We start from the raw sequence: 20,503 nt of genomic DNA on the forward strand, positions 1-20,503 counted from the left end.
AGTTCTGAGGAAGGGTCACCGGACCCGAAACGCTAACTCTGTTTTCTCCTTCACAGATGCTGCCAGACGTGATGAGCTTTTCCAGCAACTTTGTTTTTGTTCCTTATTTACAGCATCTGCAGTTCTTTTGGTTCCCACTAAACCAGGATTTTTAGTCTTCGTTTTTCAGTATCAGTTGCTGCTGGGGTATTAAAGCTGGGTTTGGAAGCTACAGTATGTCTTTCCCTGCTACTCTCTCTCTCTGAGTTTTTTCTTGATGTTTTTCTTCCTGGACTGGAGAAATGTCTGTGAGACAATCTATTTCACTGAATTTACCTTTTACCGAGGGTGTGTTTGTGGAGTGTTACTATATTGGAACTGTTACTGTTTAGTAGTTAAATAACCTATGATTCTGTTAAGTTTTCCACTAGAGTTAAGATATTCCAATTTATTCTTTCTTTTAAAAACCAAAAGAACTGCGGATGCTGTAAATCAGGAACAAAAACAAAGCTACTGGAAAAGCTCAGCAGGTTTGGCAGCATCTGTTACCACATAGCCTGCCATTACCTACCCCCTGTTGTTAGTCACTAACAGTCCCCATTAACAACTATTAACCCTCCCAGCCTGATCGTTAGCAACTCCTTTGTCTGTCCAACTGTCTTTCTCTCGCTTTGGTCTCTCGCCTATGATTTACTCCCTACCCCACCCACCTCCCTATTTTCTGCATATAAACTGACGTTTTCCCAGCCACCATCAGTTCTGAGGAAGGGTCACCGGACCATTAACCCTGATTTCTCTTTCACAGATGCTGCCAGACCTGCTGAGCTTTTCTGGCAACTTTGTTTTTATTCTTTCTTTTGTTGCCTTTTAACTGTAGTGTAAGAGTAAAGCGTATTTTGCTTCAAGATTGGCAGTTTGACCAATCAAATTGCACCTGGAATGCAACGTCTGGAACTTGCCTTTAAAATGAGTAATTAGGGCCCAGGCTATCTCCTTAAGATATCTTTAAGGTGTTTGGTTTGGTCCATAACGATATGGGGTTGAAGATGTAACTTTGTAACTGATACACATATGTACAATTAGAAAAGTGTTTCCTCAACTGCAGACAGCCAATCAGGAAGATGTGAACTCACCCTGAGTACAAACCATCAGTCCCAGAGGTCCACGACACCCCAACAACAGAAATGGGAGAACAACTGGTACCACAGCTGGTGATGATGGGCATCCACATGATGCCACGCACCATTAAGAATCCGATGTAACTGTGTGCAGTGCAAGTGCAGGGATTGCTGAGAATCATGAACTGCTAATGCACGATATCAATTGCAAACACCATGGCTCACTTGGCTAACTCAAAATATACATAGCAATTCTTGCAAATACTTGTTTGTTTTTTTTGTATGAAAGGAGTATATTTGAGACAAACATGCGTGATTGCGCGAACCTGTATGCTGGCTTGCAACCAGTTTCAATAAAGCGACAGCGCAGGCCAGACTTGAAAATGAGAAAAATGGAAAAAAAGAAGTCAGGTCTGAGCGCTCATAACACTGTCACTGAGCCGCTGACTATTCTGTCACCGTGGGAACATCACTCCATTCTCAATATTCTAGCTTCTGCTCACAAGGGCTGATTGGTAAAGGGCTGGAACTCTTCATCTTCTAACCCTGAAGATGTGAACCTAACTCTGAGCACAACAGTATAGGACAACAGGTGATATTATGAGGAGATGTCCAACTTTCCAAATATGATTGATTGAGTCTTGATTTTATTGTTTCCTTGGTTGTTTCTTTAGGTGGCCGAAGCCATGGAGATCATGCTTTTGGCAGTCATTTCCCCAGTCATTCATTGTGAATGGCGCCTGGAAGAATGGCAGGTTGCCATGGTTACAACTGTAAGTTAATTCCTTTGTTCATTCCAGCTCTGTTTAGTGTATTATATTTCAGTGCTGGAGCACCTTAACTCAGCTCCTGTGGGTCAAGAACAGCCTTGTACTACACTGGATTTATTGTTCAGAAAACAAATTCAATCCAAGTCTCAGCTATGTAAAGTGGGAATCAGTGTAGTTAGCTTCTAGCTCCAATTACTGAGAATAATTTAAATTTTTTATTGTCTTCAGGCTTTTAAAACTGAAGCTTGGAGCTGTTTGGCAGCTCTTTTCTGATTCACTCATTCTCTCTCCTGTTGTGGGACTTTTGCTCTTTGGTTTTCCGATAAAGTGATTTTTCACTCGGGATATTATTTTTGAACTGCCTCCAAGGTGTGGGCTTGGGCCCCCCAGCAGGGTATCTATACCTAATGCAGCAATGCTTACGTTACCTCCTGCAAGGTAAAAACAAAACATTGTCCATGCAATATTGAAAGATTCAATGGACATTTATTCCAGCTCTTGCTAAATATAAAGACAGCAAACTTCTTATTAACTGGCACCTATGGGACCAGGAGTGTACTGGCTGATCAAATATTCTGGTTGATCAAGAGGTCCACGTAATCAAGTTAAAAACAGGGCAGGCAATGGCCTAGTGGTATTATTACTGGACTGTTAATCCAGAGACCCAGATAACATTCTCGGGACCCTGGTTCAAATCCTGCCTCAGCAGATGGTGGAATTTAAATTCAATAAAATATCTGGAATTAACACCATGAATCCATTGTCAATTGTTGGTAAAAACCCATCTGGTTCATCAATGTCCTTTAGGGAAGGAAACTGCCATCCTTACCTGGTCTGGCCTACATGTGACTCCCAACCCACAGCAATGTGGTTGACTCTTAACTGCCATCTGGGCAATTAGGGATGGGCAATAAATGCTGCCTAGCCAGCAATGCCCTCATCCCATGAATGAATTAAAGTAATAGAAATGTAATACAGGGGTATATGCATCACTATTACACTTTATTTATGGCCTAAAAAACTTAAATAATGATGCAACCTTGCCTTAAATAAAACTTAACAGCAGAGACCCTTCTCAGTCGCACCTTCAATTCTGACATCGTGGAAATTGCATAGTAAATGCCTGGTATTTGAGTTACGTTATTTTTGCCGATTTATCAAGTGTGCCAGTTCAATAAGGTACCAGTTAAAACAAAGTTTGCTGTATTACAGTCACAGGCACTCCAGTGTCTGGGCTAAATGAAGTTATTTGGTCGCAAAGAGTAACATTTAATGAACACTTTCACAAATGTGATGTATTTCAAGTGGTCCTGTTTAAGATGAACCCTGAGATCTTTATAACTTTGGGTTATATGCTTGACAATGATGCCATCACAAGCATGTTTTTTAGAGGTATACTACATACTAAGTTGTGAGACGTCATAAATCAATTGTTCATGCTTTATCTTAAATTCAAAAACAAAGTTCTTACATTTATATTTCAGTTTTCACAACCTCAAGATGTCCCAAAGTTCTGAGTTATGTGGAATCTAGCAACTGCTTTTGGAAGTTCATATAAACTACATTTATAGACATGCTCCTGATAAAATGTGCACTCATAAAAGTCAATTAAGTTGAATGGCCAATTGGCCAATGCTTTATAAATCCATGTTTCTGTGATGAGGTTTTCAATTATTCTGCTCTGATTTATAGATTTCCACTCAGCATATGCTTGACACTATCAGGTATATAAATCTAATTTTTCTGCCTGTCTATCTCTAAGTCTCTCTGTCTCTTAAATAATTTCCAGTCTCAAGTTACATTTTTTGAATTGTGATAGCTTTAGAAGGTTATGGCCTTATTTTTAACAAGCATTATTTAAACTCCAGGATTAAAATCCATCTGGTTCTGGAGACTTGTCAATCTTCAATTGGTTGAGTCATAGAGTAATACAGCATGGAAACAGGCCCTTTGGCCCAAACTGGTCCATGCTGACAATGGTGCCCACACAGCTAGTTCCAGTTGCCTGCATTTGGTCCATATCCCTCTCAATCCTTCCCATCCATGTACCTATCCAAATGTTTTTAAAATGTTGCTATTGTACCTGCCTCAACTACTTTCTCTGGCAGCCCCTTCCATATACCCACCACTCTCTGTGTGAAGAAGTTGCCCCTCAGGTCCTTCTTAAATCTTTCCCCTCTCACCTTAAACCTATGCCCTCTAGTTTTCAATTCTCCATCCCTGGGAAAAAGACTGTATGCATAGTCTTGATTTTATATGCCTCAATAAAGTCGCCCCTCAATTTCCTACGTTCCAAGGAATAAAGTCCTATCCTGGCCAACCTCCCCCTTTAACTCAGAACTACTAGTCCTGGCAACATCCTCGTGAATCTTCTTTGCACACTTTCCAGTTGATATTGATTCAGTTAGCTCTGACTTTGATTCATGATTAATTTGTTTGAAACATGTAATATATTATCCTTTTTCCTCTACTGTTAAGGTGGATACAAAAAAAAACTCAACAAGTCTGCCATTTCTTCATTATTTTATGCAATAGTTCTTGTATCTGTTTTTAAATGGCCCATATTACCCCTTTGCTTCTAAAATATTTGTAATATTCTGTTTATCTTTATATCCCTCACGTATGTTTGTTTTCACATGTCAGTGGTATCATAATAGCCTAGTGGTATTGTCACTAATTAGTAATCCTGAGACTGACAATGTTCTGGAAACCGGGATTTATCCCACCACAGCACATGGTGAAACTTGAATTCAACGAAGCGGAATTAAAAGTCTCATAAAACCATTTCATGAAAACTCAACTGGTTCATTAAAGTGTCTTACGCAAAGGAAATCTGATGCCCTCACCTGGTCTGGCCTGCATGTGACTCTAGGCCCAAACTAACATGGTTAGCTCTTAACTTCCCACTAAAATGGTGCAGCAAGCCTCAGAAAAGCAATGAAATAATGCAACCGACAATGTCAAACTCATTCTGGTTGACCCCTCAGTGTTATATTTACTAACGTTTGGGAGCTAGTGCCAAAATTGGAAGATGGATGAAACAACCAACAATCCTGAAATAGTCACACCTCATGGAATCCTACCACACCATGTCTCAGAAAACACCATCAATACTGTTTCTGGATATGTCCTGTCCCACCAGTGACAGAGTTAATGGCAAGGTAATATAAATTTGTTAGGGAGTTGCACTGGGAGCCTTCAATATTCGCTCTGGAGCCCAAGAAGTCTCATGGTTTCGGTTTAAGCAAGGAAATAGCCAAACCATTACAATTCACTGTCCTGCTTTGGCTCATGAATCAGTACTCCTCTATTTCAAACATCACTTAGAGGAAGGATCTGAAAATGGAAAGGGTGCAGAATGCACTGTGGGTAGAGCCTTCGATGCCCTTCAGTAAGAGTGGCTTTGCAGCAGTACCACTGAATGAGCTTGTTGGGTCCTAAAGGACGTAGCTGCTATACTGGGTCTGTGGCAAGGTATAAGGGAACCACCAAGAAGGACAAACACACTTGGCTTCATCCTTACCAATCTGCTGGCGGCATCTGTCAATGACAGTATTGGTACGAGTGACCACTGCACAGTTGTTGTTGAGATGCCTTCACATTGAGAATATCTTCCATAATGTTATGTGGTATTGCTGCACCTGCCTCACAATGTGTTTTAACCCTTCTATCCAGCAAAGAAACTGTGAGTCGACTGTTAATAGTAATAAGAAATGATCTTTATCCACTTCAACACAATTAATGCCATAATTACAAAATAGGCTACAAACTAACAATGAACACTATAAACCTAATTAACTACCTTACACTTTAACTGAACTTTGAATGATCAAATACCACCACACTTGATCTTGGCTTTGAGCCATGTGGCAATGATCGTCTGGTCTTCTTCTATTGGTGGCCCCAGGGTTGTCTCCTCTTCATGGTGTTGGTCTCGAGTTGCCGCTCCTGAGGGTGGTGTTGTGGCGGTTCTTATATCTGGAAGCTTTCGCACCCTGTTGCGAGGATCTTCAATTCCTACTAATGGATCGATCAGGGCTCGATCACCCTGAATGATCAGACCCAATCAGGCGTTGGTGTGTTAGTCCTTGGGCCTCCATTTCTGAAGGTGTTAGGGGCATGTAAGTCAGGTAGCCTTTCCCAAAAAAGCATATGAAGTGCCCCTTTGTCCTGGAAAACAACTCAGCATTTCCTATTGTCCTGGGAATGGGCTGGGTCAATTGTATATTGTGCAATGTCTGGGCCTGTCTGGGTCTGCAGCTTATTTTTTTTTAGCACAGATTATTTTGGCCACTCTTTGGCTCAACTTCCCAGCATGCTTTATTTATTGTCTTTTGTTTTTGTAAGTCTGCCATTCTTAGTGGCCTGTCCGGCCACAGTATTATCACCATGCTAAATGGGACAGACTTCAAATAAATATCCAAACCGATGACTGGGCATCCAATAGGTGCTCTGGGCCATCAACATCAGCAAAATTGTCCTTAAGCACAACCTGCAACCTCATGGCCCCGCATACCCCCCAGTCAACCATTGCCATCAAGCCTGGTTCAATGGAGAGTGCAGGAGAGCATGCCAGGAGCAGCACCAGGTAAAACCTGGTGAGGCTATGCCATTAGATTACTTCCACGCCAAACAGCGAAAGCAGAAAGTGATAGACAGAGCTAAGCAATCCCACCACCAACGGATCAGAGCTCTGCAGTCTTGCCACATCTGGTCGTGAATGGTGGTGGACAATTAAACAACTCACTGGAGGAGGAGGCTCCACAAATATCCCCATCCTCAATGTTGGAAGAGCCCTGAACATCATGCAAAAGATAAGGCTGAAGAATTTGCAGCAATCTTCAGCCACATGTGCCAAATGGATGATCCATTTTGGCCTCCTGCAGTGGCCCCTAGCATTACAGATACCAGTCTTCAGCCAATTTGATTCGCTCCACATGATGTGAAGCAAGGGCTGGAGGTAATGCATGCTGAAAGGTCTGTAGGCCATTGATCAGATTGCAGTAATAATGCTGAAGACTTGTGTTCCAAAACTTTCCACACTACTCGCCAAGCTGTTCCCCCAATAGAGTTACAACACTGGCATCTACCTGATAATGTAGAAAATTGCCCAGGTACAAAAAGCATGACAAATTTAACCCGGCCAATTATCTCCCCATCAGTCTACTTTTGTTCATCAGTAAAGTGATGGAAGGTGTCATCAACAGTGCTATCAAGCAGCATCTGCTCAGCAATAATCTGCTCAGTGACGCCCAGTTTGGGTTCCGCCAGGGCCACTCAGCTCCTGACCTCATTACAGCCAAAACAGCTGAACTCCAGAGGTGAAGTGAGAGTGATGTGGCATCGAGGTGCCCTAGCGAAACTAGAATCAATAGGAATCAGGAGACAAATTTTCCATTGGTTGGAGTCATACCTGATGCATAGGAAGATGGTTGTGTTTGTTGGAGGTCGGTCATCTCATCTCCAGGACATCTCTGTAGGATTTCCTCAGGGTAGTGCCCTCGGCCCAATTATGTTCAGCTGCTTCATCAATGACCTTTCCTCCATCATAAGGTCAGAATTGGGAATGTTCACTGTTGATTGTGCAATGTTCAGCACCATTCATGACTCCTTGGATAAAGAAGCAGTCCGTGTTCAAATGCAACAAGATCTGGACAATATCCACGTTTGGACTGACACGTGGCAAGGCAGATTCATTTCACAAAAATGCCAGGTAATGACCACCTCCAATAAAAGTCAATCTAAGAATCACCCCTTGATTTTCAATGGTGTTATCATCATCACTGAAACCCCAACTATCAACGTCCTGAGGGTTCCATTGACCATAAACTGAACTAGACTCGCCATATTCGTACTGTGATTACAAAAGCAAGTCAGAGGCCGAGAATACTGCAGTGAGTAATTCGCCTCCTGACTCCCCAGAACCATTCCAGTATCTGCAAGGCACAAGTCAGGAGTGCGATGGAATATTAAACAAAAACCAATAAAGCTATAAATCACACACAAAAACAGAAATTGCTGGAAAAGCTAAGCTAAAAGTGAAGAGAAATCAGAGTTAATATTTTGGGTCCAGAGACACTTCAGCAGAATTGATGGTAGCTAGGAAAATTTCAATTTATATGCAGAAAATAGGCTGGGCAAAGGGGGTAAGGAGTAAACGATAAGTGGGGAGGGAGCCCAAAGACAGAAAAGAACAGTTGGAGAGTCAAAGGAGTAGATAACAATCTGGCTAGGAGAGTGAATGGCTGTTGATGGAGACTGTTAATGGCTGATAATGTGTTGTGTGTAATAGCAGGCTATGTCATCACAAGGTGTGGTGTTTGAGGGTGGGAGCTGGCACATAGGGGAGTTCAAGCCCTGAAGTTATTGAACTTGATTTTGAAGGCTGCAGGGTCCCCAAATGGAAAATGAGGCATTGTTCTTCCAGTTTCCGCTGAACTTCGTTGAAGAACTGCAGCAAGCCTGAGACTGGGATAGTGGCCAGGGAACGGGTTGGTGTGTTGAAATGGCAGGCAATGGGAAGCTCAGGGACAATAATGCAAGCAGAATGTAGATGTTCTACGAAGCTGTCACTCAGCCTACGCTTCGTTTCCCCAGTGTAGAGGAGACCACATTGTGAGCAGTGAATGCAGTAGACTAGATTATGTGATGTACAGATAAAGTGCTGCTTCATCTGGAAGGTATGTTTGGGCCCTTGGATACTGAGGAGACAGGAGCTAACTAAGCAAGTGGTACACCTTCGGCGATTGCAGGGGAAGCTGTGGGGCTGTGGTGTGTTGTTGGGAATGAAGGAAGGGTGGAGCAGGGTGTCCTGAAGGGACAAGTGAGGGGAGGGATGGGATATGTGTTTGGTGGTGGCAGCTCGCTGGAGGTGGCAGAAATAGTGGGTAATGAGTTTCTGGATGTGGATCCTGGTAGGATGGTAGGTGAGGGCTAGGGGAACCCTATCACTGTTGTGGAAAGGAAGAGATGGAGTGAGGGCCCAAGTGTGGAAGATGGGGTGAGGGCCCAAGTGTGGGAGATGGGTCGGACCTGATTGAGGGCTCTGATGTGGAGATCCCTGAGACCATCCTGGCAGGGGAGGGACTGCTGCTTCCAGGAGCCGAGGCCTGAACCGTCCCACCCACCACCCTCCTCCGCTTGGCCGAGTTCTTCCTCACCCTCAGCAACTTCTCTTTTAACTCCTGTCATTTTTGTCAGGTCAGAGGCAAGGCCATGGGTATACACATGGGCCCCAGTTATGCCTGTCTCTTCGTGGGGCACATGGAACATTCCTTGTTCCAGTCCCATTCTGGGTGCCACCCACTACTCTTTCTCTGATATATCAATGATATCATTGGTGCTGCTTCCCTCTCTCATCCGGAATTGGAAAAGTTATTGATTTTGCTTCCAGTTTCCACCCTGCTCTCACTTTCACCTAGTCCATCTCGGACTCCTCCATTCCCTTCCGTGACATCTCTGTTTCTAGTTCTGGGGATAGACTGGCCACTAATATCCACTATAAACCCACCGACTCCCACAGTTATCTGGATTATACATCCTTGCACCCTGTTTCCTGTAAAGACTCTATTCCATTCTCCCAGTTTGTCCGTCTCTGTTGCATATGTTCTGATGATACCAACTTTGACAACAAAGCCTCCAAAATATCCACCCTCTTCCTCAATCGGGGATTCCCCAGCACCACTGTCAACAGGGCCCTCAACCAGGTCTGACCCATCTCCTGCACTTTGACCCTCACATCCTCTCTCACCTTCCGCAACAGCGATAGGGATCCCCTTGTCCTTACCTACCATTCCACCAGCATCCACATCCAGAAGACCATCAGTCGTCATTTCTGCCACTTTCAGCGAGATGCCACCATCAGAAACATATTCCCCTCCCCTCCCTTGTCTGCTCTCCACAGGGGCCATTCCCTGCAGGAAACCCTGCTCCACTCTTCCTTCACTCCAAGCAAACCACACACCCCCCCCCCCCCCCCCACCATATCCCCTGCAATCGCTGAAGGCATAACACCTGCCCACTTACCTCCTCCCTCCTCAGTATCCAAGGGCCCAAACATACCTTCTAAGTGAAGTAGTACTTTATCTGCACATCACACAATCTAGTCTACTGTATTCGCTGCTCACAATGTGGTCTCCTCTACATTCGAGAAATGAAGCATAGACTGGGTGACTGCTTCATAGAACATCTACATTCTGCCAGCATTAATGACCCTGAGCTTCCCGTTGCCTGCCATTTCAACACACCACCCTGTTTCCTGGCCACTATCCCTGTCTCAGGCTTGCTGCAGTTCTTCAACGAAGCTCAGCATAAGCTGGAAGAACAATGCCTCATTTTCCGTTTGGGGACCTTGCAGCCTTCAGGACAAAAAATCGAGTTCAATAACTTTAGGGCTTGAACTCCCCTATGTCCCAGTTCCCACCCTCACACACCACATCATGATCACATAGTCTGCTATTACATACAACCCATTGTCAGCCATTAACAGTCTCCATCAACAGCTATTCACTCTCCTAGCCAGATCGTTATCTACTCCTTTCTCTGTCCAACTGTTCTTTTCTGTTTTTGGGCTCCATCCCCACCTATCGCTTATTCCTTATCCCCTCCTCCCACCCTATCTTCTGCATAATAACTGACATTTTCCTAGCTACCATCTGTTCTGATGAAGGGTCACTGGACCCTACAAGTTAACTCTGATTTCTCTTCACAGATGCTGCCAGACCTGCTCAGCTTTTCCAACAATTTCTGTTTTTATGTGTGCTGGAATACTCCCCACTTGCCTGGATGAGTGCAGCCCCAACAACACACAAGCTTGACACCATCCAGGATAAAGCAGCCCGCTTGATTGGCACTACACCCACAAACATCCACTCCCTCCACCACCGACGCTCAGTAGAAGCAGTGTGTACTGTCTACAAGATGCACTACAGAAATTCACCAAAGATCCTCAGACAGCACCTTCCAAACCCATGACCACTTCTATCTAGAAGGATAAGAGCAGCAAATACCAAGGGAAGACCACTATATGCAAGTTCCCTCCAAGCCACTCAGCATCCTGAATTAAAAATGTGTCTCATTCCTGCAGTGTCACTGGGTCAAAATCCTGGAACACTCTCCCCAACAACACTGGTGTACCTTTACAGAAATAGAATGTAGGAGTTCAAGAAGGCAGCTCATCTCCATGTTCTCAAAGGCAGCTACGGATAGGCAATTAATATTTGCCCAGCCTGTGATACCCATGTCACATGAATGAATAAAAACTCTTTTTGCTGTTGTTATTGTAAATTTTTTCTTACTTTGTCTATCTTTATATCCTCCAGTTTACTGGATTTACCCAATGCTTTGTGTTTTTTCTATTTAACGTTATACTAATAAATTATTTGTAGCACACTGCATTAAGAACACAAGGTGCACAACACACAATTAGACAAAACTCTTTATAATATGCTTGTAAAAGTGGGATGGAGGAATTGTTCACTAATGGAGTCATGATAAGTCTCCAAGAAGTTATTCCAAAACATTGAATTTCATTGTCAACAGCGACACCCAATTCTTAACCAAGAGCTGGCATTGTAGATTTGAAAACTCCCTACCAGGGTTCTGCAGTTGACCAAAATGAGATCTCTCTTTTAGTTTTACATTGTGTTCTCATCTCTTTTGTCAACCATGGCTGTTGATCTGGTAAAAGTTTCAGAGTTGTTTCACATGCTGTGGTTGGAGGATAAATGTGATGATTGCTTTCTGAATGTACATTTTTGATCTTTGAAAAAGGGGGTTGAGGAGTTAGAGGGGTTGCCGTGAGCAAAGTGCACTATGAAGGGTCTAGGCCCGAAACGTCAGCCTTTCTGCTCCTATGATGCTGCTTGGCCTGCTGTGTTCATCCAGCCCTGCACCTTGTTGTCTCGGATCCTCCAGCATCTGCAGTTCCTACTATCTATGATGGGGCTCTCACTTTTTGAGAAGTTATAATAAGTTAGGAGGACTGAATGAAATTAAGGCCAAACTCTGACTAATTTGTGCCATTAACAAAATGATTTCATATGGTGTTTCTAGGCTTCATGTCGTGCAGTTGGGTTTGGGGTTACCTGGCTGACAGGTATGGCCGTTGGAAGGTAAGCTTAAAAATTATTCTTTAAACACATTACAATTTTAAAAGGTTAATATCAATAATGACGTTGCACCCAGGCAATATAAAAGAATATACGAACACTAGGCCAAGTAAAATGACCAAAATCTTAGTTGTAGTTTCAAACTGTGCCTTAAAATATGAAAGCAAAGTAGAGATATGAAGAGAGTTAGGGAAGGAATTCTCGAGATTAGAGTTTATGTAGCTGAAGCATGTAGCTATAGCCATGACAGTGCTGGTGATATTGGAACTGGTGGTGTTCAAAGGGCTGGAATTAAAGGTGTAGAAGTTTCTTGGAAAAGTGAACGGCTGGAGGAGTTTCCAAGAGGTGGTGAGGGGCCAGATCATGGAAGGATTTGAAAATAAGGATGGGAATTTTAAAACTGAGGTCTTGTTTGTGATGATATTATTGGCTTTAAGAGGTGTATTTTGGTCCTTCTTTTGTTATGAAGAATGATTGAGAAAGAGCGCTAACGAGCGGTCTACTCAGAGCCATTGAAGTGAACAATTTGTGAGGCATTGGGGTTTAGTTTTAACGTTGGAGCAGTAAAAGCAGCCTGAATGGGTGGGGTCAAGCACCCACAAAACCAGGATTTTTAGGTTTAGTTTTTTTCAGTAGCAGTTGCTGGGGTCTTGAAGCTGCAGTACATCTCTCCCTGCTATACCTTCTCTCATAGTTGCCTCTTCAGGTCAGAAGTGGGGATGTTCGTCAATGACTACACAATGTTCAGCACCATTTGCGACTCTTCAGGTACTGAGCAGGTCCGAGGCTAGGAATACTGCGATGAGTAACACACCTTCTGACTCCCCAGAGCCTGTCCTCCATCTACAAGGCACAAGTCAGGAGTGTGATGGAATACTCCCCATTTGCCTGGATGGGGCAGCTCCAACAACACTCAAACTTTAACGTTTTCGAGAAGATTTGTAGCTCGGGTTGTGGATGAGGTTATAGACTTGCTTGCCGAGCCGTTGGGTTTGGTTGCAAACGTTTCGTCACCCTGCTAAGTAACATTGTCAGTGCGTCTTCGGTGAAGTGTCGGTGTTCTGTCCTGTTTGTTGTTGTTCTCTTCTTCTTTTGTGAATTTTATCCTGATGAGTATGTTGTTTATGTGTCAGTGAGTTTCGTCTAGTTTTGTGTGTTTGATAATCGCAAAGTTTGGTGTGTATAGTGTGGAGCGCTGTCTGTTCTAACCTTTGTGTTTCTGCTTCTGCAATCAGTCCTGATATTGATGTTGCATTGATTTGTTTGTATCTGCTGTTGTTGAAGGTGAAGTGGATTGTGAGGCACAGATCTAGTAGTTTCACAATGGTGTCCTTTTTGATGTTGTTGATGTGCTAAGGTGCCTGCCTACTTAATTTGTCCAGCAGTGTGGCAATTGTCTCTTTGGCTATGTCGACGTTTATGGATGTAAATAGTACTGTTACGCTGAAGGGTACCATTATCTCATCCTCTTCTATTCTGGTGTCCTTGATGAGGTTGAGGAATTCTTGAATGGATGGAGTGGGTAGTGTTGTCAACTAAATATTTCAATAGCTGTCTATATGTTGGTGTGTCTGGTAGTGAGACAATGGCTCTTAGGGGGGCCCCCAGTTTGTGTACCTTTGGGAGTCCATAGAAACGGGGTGCGTTGGATCCCTCTGGCTTCTATTTTTTGGTAATTTGTCTTGCTGATGTCTCCCGAGTTGTGTAATTTCCTCAGGGTCGTTTTAATCCGGTTCCCTAACTGTGGTGTCGGGTCTATCGCCATCTGTTGGTAGGTGTCGGTATCTGCTAGTGGTGCATTAGCTTTCGCGATGTTTTGGGCTCTATTGAGGATTACTGTCACACATCCTTTTTCCACTGGTAAGATTGCAAAGTTCCTTTCTTTCTCAAGTCTTTCTAGAGCTCTCCTCTCCTCTGTGTTGAATGTGTTTCACTTTCTTTTATTGCTCAATGATGGGATTATCGTCTGTCTGATGGTCTGTTGTATTTCTTCCGTGAGTCCGTTGCTTTTCAATGTTGATTCCAGCGCAGCTAGGAAGTTAGCTTTTTTGGTGTCTCTGTAGTTATAATTCAGTCCGCATACTAAGATGGTTTTCTCAGTGTCTGCAAGTGTTCTTGATCCATGTTTCTGAGTTGTCCATGTTGTTGCTGAGAGTGAGTTTGGACAGTTTGTCTTTTAGGGTTATTCTTTTCTTTGTTCTGGCCCTCTGTTGTTGTATGTTGGTGGATGTCCATTCTTGGTCGGTTGCATTGGAGTACAAAGTTTTTTGGCGCTAAATTTCCGCTCATATTTGTGGAGGCAGTTGTGGGCATCGTTGATCATAACCCTTATCATTCCGCGGCCATTCTGTCCAGCTGTTCTCCGTGCCTGTTGATAGGTGGTTTGTATTTTAAGCTTTGTGGTAGTACCTGTTTTCTGAGGCATTCGTGCAGGAAGTATAGTTGTTCGTGGGTTGCACTCAGTCAGATGTTATTTGTTTCCCATCTGTGGGCCAGTTTGAGGGTGTTGCACCCGTAGGTGTTTAAAGTTTTTGAGAAGATTTGTAGCTTGGGCTGTGGACGAGGTTGTAGCCTTGCTTGCCAAGCCGTTGAGTTTAGTTGCAAATGTTTCGTCACCCTGCTAGGTAACATCGTCACTGCGCCTCCGCTGAAGTGTCAGTGTTCTGTCCCCCTTGTTGTTAATATGCCTCAGTTTGTTGGGATGTTTGGCACCACTTCCAGTTCTGTTTTTCAGTGGTTTGTCCACAGGATCTAATTCAATGTGTTTGTTGATGGAGTTCCGGTTGGAATACCAGGCCTCCAGGAATTCCTTGGCATGTCTCTGTTTGGCTTGTGCGATTATCGATGTGTTGTCCCAGTCTAATTCGTGTCCCTTGTTGTCCGTGTGTAGTGAGACAGGTGAGAATTGGTCGTGTCTCTTGGTGGCTGGCTGGTGTTCCCCAACTATCCAACCCAAACTTTGGGTCCAATATGTAGATGACACCTTCCTAATTGTCAAACACACAAAACTAGAAGAAACCCACCGACAAGTAAACAACAATCTCATTGGGATAAAATTCACAAAATAAGAAGAGAACGACAACCAACTGTCCTTCCTGGACACAATGGTAGAATGCAAAAGCAACAGGATACTCCAGACTAGTGTATATAGAAAGACCACACATATGGGCCAAATACTCAATTACACTAGCAACCACCCCAATGCCCACAAATGGAGCTGCATCAGGGCACTATTTAAACGAGCCACAACACACAGCAGTAACCCGGAACTACCCAAAGCAGAACAGGAACGCCTATACGGAGTCTTCAAAAGGAATAGATACCCAAAAAGCACAATCCGCTGTTACCTCCATGACAGACCACAACAAGACAACATAACATGGCCAGACACACTGGTCACCCTCCCGTACATCAAGGATTTTTCAGAGATGACCACAAGACTACTCAGACCCCAAGGTATCAGGGAAGCCCACAAACCAACAACCACCCTGCAACAGCCACTGACAAACGTAAAGGACCCCATACCCACAACCAGCAAAACTGGGGTAATATACAAAATACCATGCAAGCACTGTGAGAAACATGACATAGGCCAAACTGGAAGAAAACTGATAATAAGGATACATGAACACCAACTAGCCACCAAGAAACATGACCAATTCTCACTTGTCTCACTACACATGGACAACGAGGGACACGAATTAGACTGGGACAACATATCCATAATCACACAAGCCAAACAGAGACACGCCAGAGAATTCCTGGAGGCCTGGTATTCTAAACGGTTCTCAGTCAATAAATACATTGAATTAGACCCAGCGTACAAACCACTGAGAAACAGAACCAGAAGCGGTACCAAACACCCCAGCAAACCAAAGCATATTCAGGGTTTGAGTGCAGATTTGTAGCTCAGGTGCTGGCTGTAGATGTTGGTGTGTTCGCCGAGCTGGGAGGTTTGATGGCAGACGTTTCGTCCCTTACTGGCACCCACCGGAAGCAGCAAAAACCAGACCATATAAATTCAAACCGGCACAAGATAACAGCGCTTCACAGGAGGCTCCACTGCACTGAGGATGTCACCTAGCAAGGGGACAAAATGTCTGCTATCAAACCTCCCAGCTCAGCAAACACACCAACATCTATAACCGAAGCATATAAATAGCAAGCAGGACAGAACCCTGATGCTTCATGGAGGCACACTGACAATGTTACCTAGTAGTGTGGCAAAACATTTGCAACCAAACCCACTGCTTCAGCGAACATGACTACAGCGTCAACACTCAAACTTGACACCATCCAGGACAAAGCAGCCTGCTTGATTGGCACCACACCCACAAACTTCCACTCTCTCCATCACTGAGACTCCGCAGCAGCAGTGTGTACTATCTACAGGATGCACTGCAGAAATCCACCTAAGATGCTCAGACAGCACCTTCCAAACCCACGACCACTTCTATCTCCAGCCTCTTCCATCTAGAAGGACAAGAGCAGCAGACATATGGGAACACCACCACCTTCAATATCCCCTCCGAAACACTCACCATCCTGACTTGGAAATGTATCACCGTTCCTTCACTGTTGCTGGGTCAAAATCCTGGAATTCCCTCCCCAATGGCATTGTGGGTCAATCCACAGCAGGTGGGCAGCAGTGGTTCAAGAAGGCAGCTCACCACCAGCTTCTCCAGGGCAACTAGGGACGGGCAATAAATGCTGGATGGCCAGCGACACCCACATCCCACAAATGAGTAAAAACAAACAGCATTGGGATAATGGGTAAATGGCATTTGGTGAAAAGTAGGAAATGGGTAGCAGACTTTTGAAAGACCTCAAGGCTACCAAGGGTAGAATGTGAGATGCCTATCAGGGGGTGTGCAAGAGTAGTCAAGTCAGTAAGTGGCAAAAGTATGATTGAAGCTTTCAGCAGTAGCAGAGCTGAGGTAGCAGCAGAGACAGGTAATGTTATAGTTGAAGTAACAGGTTATCTTAGTGATGATGTGACCGTGCCGTTGGAAGCTCATCTTGCAGTCAGGTCAACCATTGAGGTGGAGACGGTCAGGGTCTATTGACAGGAAGAGGGTGATTAGGGAGTAGAGATTTTGGCAGGAGCAAAATGCTTCAGGCTTATCAATGCTTAATTGGAACAAATTTCTGCTCATCCATTATCCGAAATCAGATAAGCAACATGCATATTAAAGAGACTGGAAGAGTGGAGAGAGAAGCTTAAAATACCTTTTTTCACAAGGTGAAACAAAATGTATCTTTGTGCAATCAAAATTCTTTCATTTTTGAACTTAGCAAATACCAAATAGAATATTGGTGCCTGAATAGCATATTCTCCTTGGTTTACTGACTAACTGACTAATCAATTACTGACTTCCAGAAATATTTTGTGGGCTGACGGAACTCATTTCATTTGTGAAGCCAACAGGAAGTTGAGAAAATCACTGATTACATTTCACGCATATTACTTAATTTCCTCGTGTACTTCACTATCCTGATTATTAGCTTCCTCACCTTGTTCAGTAAGTTATCAGGAATAAAATATGATACAAATAAAAGCAAAATATCGCAGATGTGGGACATCTGAAATACAACTCAAAGTGATGGAGAAACTTTGGCAGCATCTGTGGAGAGTAACACACTTAACGTTTCAAGTGTGCTGGAGGATATGGTATGTTTATTACAAGGGAGTTGAAATATAAAAGCGAGAAGGCTTTGCTACATTAGGATTGTGTTCAGTCTTGGTCTCATTACCCAGTATGGGATTTATTTACTTCAAGATGCCAAAACATTGCTACATTCGAAGCGGAGAGAAGTGGTTGGTGGTGACGGTTGTAAATCTTTGGAATTCTTTGCCACAGGTCTTCAGTTGTTGAGTATATTCAAGGAGAGGTTGATGAATTCTTGAGCACTGAGGGGATTAATGGATCGGAGAAGGTGAAGTTGAGGTAGAAAGTCAATGTTAACCTTATTGAATGACAAACAATCTCAAAGACCCAAATCCCATCCCTGCTTCTATGCTTTGTGTTTCATCGTTTGTGAAACAAAGAGAGGTTGGGTCTTGTGGGTGAAATGAATGCAGACATTACTTCAGTTTGCAGAGGGAGGGTTAATTATTCATTGAATTTTAAGAGAACTGTAGCTAACTAGTTTATTACTGCAGCGCAGATAGTCTATGCTACGCACAAAGCTTTACTATGTATATAGGCAAAGTGACCATTCTGCTGGGGCAATCATTCTATGTCCTGGACCAGTCATTTAGAGAATGCAAGTTTGTAGATCTCTAGCAGTTTGACAGTTTGAGTTTACAGAAGAAAATTTTTTTTTTTGGTGAAAGACAACTGTCTATGAAGTTATTGAATTGTTGTAAAGACTCAACTGAATCCCTGAGGTCCTTGAGGTGAAAACAATCTGCTGCTGTTCCCCTGCCTGGCCTGCATATTGCTCTAATTCTACCCTTCCTTGTTTTAGAAAAACAAATGACGTAAATGTTTTGAAATTGGCTCTCTTGCTTTCCTTCAAATATTTTTGGCAAGCATCCAAGAGTTCAAAACTTGAATAATATTTTGTCACCAAATGTATCTGGAAAGCGCTCTCAGACTGTAACACCTGCCTTCAGGTGTTAGCCTTGGGCAAAAGATCCAAAGTTTTTTTCATGTTTCTGAGCAGGGTGCCCAGAGTGAGTAACACTCAAGGTTTTTGGGAAATTGATCGTTTTTGGAATCTTTATTTCTGACTTTGCTTTCTGTTCCAGATTCTTCTACTGGTCACTGTCTGGAGTTCCTATTACTCAGGCTTGACTTCCTTTGCACACACCTATGGCTGGTTTGTCTTCCTCCGCTCCATGGTTGGATGTGGAGTGGCTGGTCATTCACAAGGGTAAGAAATGTTTTGTTGTCATAGAACATTGAATATAGAATGTAGAAAATAGGGGTAGGCCACTCAGCCCTTTGATCCTGCTGTGCCATTCAAATTGATCACGGCTGATCATCCAATTCTGTACCCTGTTCCTGCTTTCTCCCCATCTCCTTTCATCCGCTTAGGACTAAGAACTGTATCTAACTCCTTCTTGAAAATGTCTGATGTTTTGGCCTCAACCACTCTCTGGGTGAAGAAATTTCTCTCACTTCAGTCCTAAATATCCTACCCCATATCTTTAAACTGTGACCCCTGATTCTGGACTCCCTGGGAACATCCTTCCAGTATTTACCCTGTCTAGTCTTCTTAGAATTTTATAGGTTTCTATGAGAACACCTTCATTCTTCCAAATTCCAGTGAATATATTCCTAATGGATCCAGTCTCTCTTCATTTATCAGTCCTGCCATCCAAGAAATCAGTCTGGTAAACTAGTGTTGCACTTTCTCTATAATCAGAATGTCTTTCTTCAGATAGGGAGACCAAAACTGCACACAATACTCCAAGGCCCTGTATACTTGCAGCATGATATCCCTGCTCCTGTACTTGAATCCTTTTGCAATGAAGGCTAATACATCGTTTGCCTTCTTTACTGCCTGCTGCACCTGGATGCTTCTCTTCAGTGATAACACAGTATGGAGCTGGAGGAACACAGCAGGCCAGGCAGCATCAGAGGAGCAGGAAAGTTGACGTTTCGGGGTGGAACCCTTCTTCAGAAATTGGGGTGGAGGAAGGGAGCTCAGGAGTAAATAGAGAGAGGAGGGGTGGGGCTGGGGAAGGTAGGTGGGATGGTGACCCTGATAAAGGATCCCGACCCGAAACGTCAGCTTTCCTGCTCCTCCGATGCTGCCTGGCCTGCTGTGTTCCTCCAGCTCCATACTGTGTTATCTCTGAACAACATCTGCAGTTCTTTCTATCTCTGCTTCTCTTCAGTGACTGGTGTATGAGGATACCCAGGTTTTGCTGCACATTCCCTCTCTCAATTTATAGCTACTCAGATAGTAAGCTGTCTTCCTGTTCTTTGCTCCCAAAGTGGATAGCCTCCCCGTTGTACCTCATCTAGCATGCATTTTCCCACTCACTCAACTTGTCCTTCTCTGTCTCTGTGTCAAAATTCTGGGAACTGTCCATTACGATATGACAGGTATTGCTGGTCATCCAGCATTTATTATCCATCCTAAATGCACAGACTCCACCACATTGCTGTGGGATTACCAGCTACGGCCCTCCTTTAATTGATGTATCAATTGCCCATCTTTTCCTCTCCCTGACCATTTGGAGTGTTGCTTCCTACCTTCCTACCTCCCAATTGCTTTTCAGCCATTGCTGAATATTACATGGCTCAGTGTTTCCAGTGAGTTATTTGTTGGACTATCTCAGAATACTGGTGAGACCCAAAACAGCAGCATCAAAAGCAACTGTTCTTGGATGAAAAGGACAGGATAGATCAAGGATTTGTTTTGCTGTCTCCAGTGTTTGCTATAATGTACAATGTTCTTACAGTATTTACTATATGGCAAAATGTCTTAGAAGCATTATTGAATAAACAAAACTGCAGGTAAAGCAATAAATTTAACTTCAGTTGAAAGCAGTATCTTTTTCTCTAGGTAT

The 20,503-nt window shown here is 43.5% G+C and overlaps 1 protein-coding gene across 2 annotated transcripts in view; it reads left to right on the plus strand.

The window, feature by feature from the left end:
- Positions 1-1,777: 1,777 nt before the first annotated feature.
- svopl (SVOP-like) overlaps positions 1,778-20,503 on the plus strand; it is a 65,342-nt gene continuing 46,616 nt past the window's right edge. For both annotated transcript variants that reach the window (XM_020527247.2, XM_048607617.1), the window contains exons 1-3: positions 1,778-1,870; positions 11,908-11,979; positions 18,731-18,855. In XM_020527247.2, the coding sequence (XP_020382836.2) occupies positions 1,784-1,870; positions 11,908-11,979; positions 18,731-18,855 (284 nt within the window). In that variant the 5' untranslated portion in view covers positions 1,778-1,783. The remainder of the gene's footprint in view (positions 1,871-11,907; positions 11,980-18,730; positions 18,856-20,503) is intronic.

The sequence above is a fragment of the Rhincodon typus genome, chromosome 18 (assembly GCF_021869965.1).
Source record: "Rhincodon typus isolate 14 chromosome 18, sRhiTyp1.1, whole genome shotgun sequence".
In the NCBI taxonomy this organism is placed as follows: domain Eukaryota; kingdom Metazoa; phylum Chordata; class Chondrichthyes; order Orectolobiformes; family Rhincodontidae; genus Rhincodon; species Rhincodon typus.